General features: G+C 40.8%; 1 protein-coding gene across 1 annotated transcript in view; it reads right to left on the reverse strand.

Moving 5' to 3' along the window:
* The window catches only part of slirp (SRA stem-loop interacting RNA binding protein), a 7,174-nt gene extending 2,214 nt beyond the window's left edge, over window positions 1–4,960 (reverse strand). Inside the window, exons 1-3 of the mRNA XM_050062000.1 lie at window positions 4,804–4,960; window positions 3,970–4,028; window positions 2,570–2,677 (exon numbers count right to left, since the gene is read on the reverse strand). Coding sequence (XP_049917957.1) covers window positions 2,570–2,677; window positions 3,970–4,028; window positions 4,804–4,870 — 234 coding nt within the window. The 5' untranslated portion in view covers window positions 4,871–4,960. The remainder of the gene's footprint in view (window positions 1–2,569; window positions 2,678–3,969; window positions 4,029–4,803) is intronic.
* Window positions 4,961–5,264: the final 304 nt, after the last annotated feature.

Here is a 5,264-nt window from a genome sequence, read left to right on the forward strand (position 1 = left end):
CTGTTCTACCGTTTTTTTCCCCCCCGTTAAAGGGGTTTTCTTTGGGGGAGTTTTTCCTTATCCGCTGTGAGGGTCATAAGGACAGAGGGATGTCGTATGCTGTAAAGCCCTGTGAGGCAAATTGTGATTTGTGATATTGGGCTTTATAAATAAAATTGATTGATTGATTGATTGATTGATTACTAGTTTATATCCACAACCGTCCCTGTTACTAGACATGTTACACGAGCGGTTACGTCAGTCAGAGGCCTCCACGTGGGAAAGACAGGACAGGAGAAAACTCCCACCAATCATTGCATTCAGACCAAATGCAATGATTGGTGGGAGTTTTCTTAGAACCATATGAGAATGAGTTTTATGAGGGGTTTTTTTCTGGTGGAATTCACTTACATTTTAGTGTGCCATCAGCTTATTAATGGCATTTTAACCTAAACAAAGAAAAGTGTAAAATTTCCAGAAAGGTAAGTGTTGCTTTAAGCCTTCGGTCATGTTGTTTGCTCTTCGTGTTAGTTAACTGCACTTGTATTTATCTTGTAAACAGCATGCTCTTTAGATTAATTAGCACAAAGCCGTAGAGGTGAAACGCCAGTTTTGTCATAACCTTTTTTCTCTCCTTTTTTCATTTAGTTTAGGGAGTTAGGCTTAGGGAGTTGTATTTTTGTTTGATTCTTTTGTTTGTTGGGCCTAGGCAGCACTCTGGGGGGAAACAGGTAGGTTTTGTGGTTCACCCTGAACTCATCGCTTCATACTGTGCACAAATTTCTTGTACAGCCTGTTTTTTTTCTCTGTGTGTGTGTGTGTGTGTGTGTATAATCAATTCTCAGATCCACTGTATTAGCAATAAATTGCTCACTGTTGTTTATATATACATGCTCTCCATTTCATTTCTTATGTCATGCTTCAATACCCCTAGACTGGGGCGTAACAACAACACATGAAAAACAGATTAAAAAGGTAGCTGACATGCAAAAGTGGTTTTCCACAGCCTTTCAAATGCATCTAGTGCTGGAAAATGATTTAATGTTTTTATTATTTAGGCTATTAATTCTATTTATACGTCTTGTATATGAAATGTCTGTTGTCACTGCATTTTTTAAACCCATATGTTGCCTGCATCCAGGCAACGTCTCATTGTTACACAAGACTTCAACGACTAAGAAGAACGGCGATGCGCTATGATCCACCTCACACACAAACTAGCAAACGCTCACCTGACACAATCAGTGTGCTACTGCGCTAATTTCATTCATCTCACAGACTAATTTAGCTTAGCACATGCAACATATAGACCTATGTGGCACTGTAGACTAACTAACAGACAGATTGAACAGAACAGCAGCTCTATGTCTCTCTTAGTGTTGCTGTAGAACCTTTAAGTGAATGATACCCCTTTTCCACCAAAGCAGTTCCAGTGCTGGTGCTGAGCTGGGGCTGGTTCTCAGTTGGTTCAACTTGCGAACCAGCTGAGAACCAATTTGCTTTTCCACGGCTCGAGGTGGTTAGAGGGCCACGTCATTGCGTCACTGTATACGTCGTTGCTTTCCCACTGGCGCCGAGCTCGAAGGAACAACAACGATGGCGGACCACGTATTTGTGCATCTGTGGCCTTTTCCTCTGTAACTTTTAGCCGTCCAGTCAAGTGCTGATTTGTGTTTCCGTTATCAATTTAGACGCCCGGTGTCACGCCGCGCTGCGCACCTACTCCTTCTCCAGAGCGGGTCAAAAAGCCGGGCTGCCCGCACTTAAGTGGGTAGCCGTGGCATCTCGCCGACAGCAGCCAACCCACGACCAGCCATTTCTCGCCCTCTAACAAGCCGTGTGTGTTGTGAGACTCTCCTCACCTCTGTCTGTGGGAGACCAGAGAGAAAGGCGTTTTGTGTCCCTGTGTGTTGAGCTCTCAGAACTTTTGTAGCTTCTAACTGAATCTCTGTGGTTTGGAGTTTAGTTTGTCTCCTGCATCCTTTGCTACTTCACACTAAAAGTTTTTACAAAGCAAAATAAAGACAGACTTTTATTTTAAGACTATATGACTTAAAATATGTTTATTACAGAATTAGCAAAAGTCAGGAACTTTTCTTCAATTAAAGGGAAATTTCGGTTTATTACAATCCGTCTCCTATCCTCCTAAATTTGTTTCAAGTGACTAGTGATGAAAAATAATAGTTAGCATGTTAGCCGTTAGCCTAGATACAGCTGGGGCGCATTAGTAGCGTCAGACCTGTTAAAGGGAAATTTCGGTTTATTTCAACCCGTCTCCTATCGTCATGCACATGTTTGACTATAGACTGACACTAATTCCAGAGGAGTTTAGTGACAGGTGCTTTTTGGCAGATTTCAATCTGAAACTCAAAACAAAAACCGGTCCCAACCAGGTAAAAGAGAGCCACCTTCTCAACATTGAAAACTGACTTAAGGCTCAACTAAGCTGCAAATCCTGCTTCATAGTACAGCCCTCTGTTCAGATCCTGCCCATTTTTATGGCAGTATGTTTTACGAAACCACAGCAATGCAAGCTTGTGTTGTGTTGTGTTAATAAATACTCCAATATCCACAAGACTTTACTCTTTACCTTTGCCCCCTCCAGCATGTGTGGGTCTTTTTGCAGTGCATTGTTCAGTCCCTCCTCTGTGGTGAATCCCACCCAGCAGAAGCCTCTGTGGAAGCCTGTTTCTTTATCCTGGTGCAACACACAGCACACAAACAGTCATACACACAAACACAAACAGCTCATGAAAAAACATGTTTATCACTGCTGTGGATGTCTTAACAAATATTAAAACTCTGTTGATTGGCTGCCTGAGTGGAGAAACACACATAACCATCTAAAACACCTGGTATCAATAGGAATGAATTGGATGGGAAGATTTTGATTATTAATCCAAAGAATTCTTCATTAGTAGTATTATAAGTAGTCACTGGTAGGGCTGGGCAATAAATTGAAAATTAATTGAAACAGACATTCAGAACCTCTAACCATCGTAATCTTGCCCATGTCTGTAAATTAGTGTTTTTTTCAATTCTGTTAATACTTTCCCCACTGTGTGTGTTCTTGTACTGTCCCCTTGAAAACATACTAATGCGTGTGGCTTTGGCTTTCGTCAAGAAAATGCCAAACAGAAGGAAAATAAAATGTAAACACTGCAGAAAAACCTTTCAGCGACTATCAATACCAGGTAATACCACCAATCTGTTTCAGCATTTGAGCACAATCACATTACCAAATATGAGGAGTGCATGCAAAAGCATTAACAAAGGCTACACAATATGAAGAAGATTCAAGAAAATGGAAATAAATAACTGACGCCATTTCCTACTACATCGCAAAGGACATGGCTCCCATAGCTACAGTGGAGCACAGTGGGTTTAAACACCTCCTTAAAACCCTTGACAAAAGACATGCAGTGCCATCGCGAATATATATTTTTTTTTTTTACGATTAAACTTTTTTATTGCTTTTCCACCACTTGATCACACATTTTACATGTCAATATGTCCATTTACAGCAATACAAAACCAAACTAAGAAAGACAGAAAACAGAAAACCAACATAAAACAGAAAAGAGAACCTGCACATTCCTCTTGACAATATATACAGTACCACGTTTCCTCATACAACACTGCATTCCACATTCATCTACTGAGCATTACATTACAAATTTAAAATCACAAAGATATGCACTCTTTCATTAGAAAAAAAATATCCCAGCTTTAATAGTTGAGCATATTCACAGCCAACCCGCCACACACACAGTTTTAGATTTACCATAAATCTATAATATAAACATGGTACCACAGTGCAGAAAAAGTATTTTAGTTAGCAAAGTGGCCCTCAGGCAAAGCAAGTCGAGCAAAGAATTAATAAATCAATGGGGCAGCACAGGAGTGTAACTGTGATATAGACACAACCAATAAACACAATCTGAGCAAAAGAACGTTTCAGTGTTTCAGACTTATGCTGGGACAACTTACAAATGGAAGAAGACATTTCTTGACTGGGCCAAACTGTGCAAAGTACTCCCTCATCTCCTCTGAAAAACACACAGGAACACTTCATCATCTCAAGCACAAAGCAGAAGTTAAACTCAGACTTTGGATTTTACAAATTATTTGTTGATGCTCCAAGTACCAGCTGTGCTACAGCATTATTAGCACGTATTCAAACGCCGAGGTGCCACTTTATTAGGTACACCTATTTATAACTAATGGAGTCAAAGATAATAGTTCTGCAATAAACCCTACCTCCATAAAGACTTAAGTGTTGTTGGGAAAAAAACCCTCCACAGTGAAGATCTAAAACTACACCCTCCACAGTGACGATCTAAAACTACACCCTCCACAGTGAAGATCTAAAACTACACCCTCCACAGTGAAGATCTCGAGTTGAATCGACACCTACACCTCTCTTAACCAGTTTCATTAAAGCCTTTAGATTGTAACCCTTTCCGAGGGCAGATTTATCGCAGGACTGTTGGATGGGACTGCATTAGGCTAGTTTTAGGAAGATAACGTTATATCAGTAAACTCAGTGTGTGCTGCTTGGTGTTAAAGATGCATATTTGATTGAAATGCGCCTCTCTGAAATAAATTGTTGTTGTTTTAAATAATTTGATGTCCTCACGTGCACAGAGTATTTGGTAAAGTTAACTAACACACGTGACGGCCAGACAATGATGGCGAGGCTGCATCCCGTACCGTGCCATGCCTGCTGTATCTACAACCTGTACAGAATGAAGTGAGTGGCCACAGACGCATATCTCCCTGCAGCTAAATATGAAAGGTCATTGAACCAGTTAACAGACTTACTGCCAGCAATAGTCCATGGTATTTTGGACACAAAGACCTCGAACACTTTCTTGGACGGCACCGCCATTGTTCGACCTCTATACGCTGCTTCCTCTTCTTCTTCTACTGTTTATTGGCGGTTGGCAAACAACGAATTGGTGCATTACCGCCACCAACTGGAATGGAGTGTGGATCAAAATGACTATTACACCCTCTTAAAAAAAAAAAAGGGAGAAATTATATCCTCTTAGAGTGACCTGGGGGGTATTCCAGAAAGCGAGTTATGTGAAAACTCAGAGTAAGTTAACCCTGAGATGAGGGAAACTCTGAGTTATCCGTTCCAGAAAGAGAGGTAACTGAAACTCTGAGTCAGTCACCATGGTAACAGACTCTGTGAACATAACCTGCTCGCTGGCAGGTTTTCTTCAATAAACCCTGAGTTTTTCTCTGTCTCCTCCCTCTTACACGCTGTTTCATTTCCT

Source organism: Epinephelus moara, chromosome 14, assembly GCF_006386435.1.
Source record: "Epinephelus moara isolate mb chromosome 14, YSFRI_EMoa_1.0, whole genome shotgun sequence".
Lineage (NCBI taxonomy): Eukaryota > Metazoa > Chordata > Actinopteri > Perciformes > Serranidae > Epinephelus > Epinephelus moara.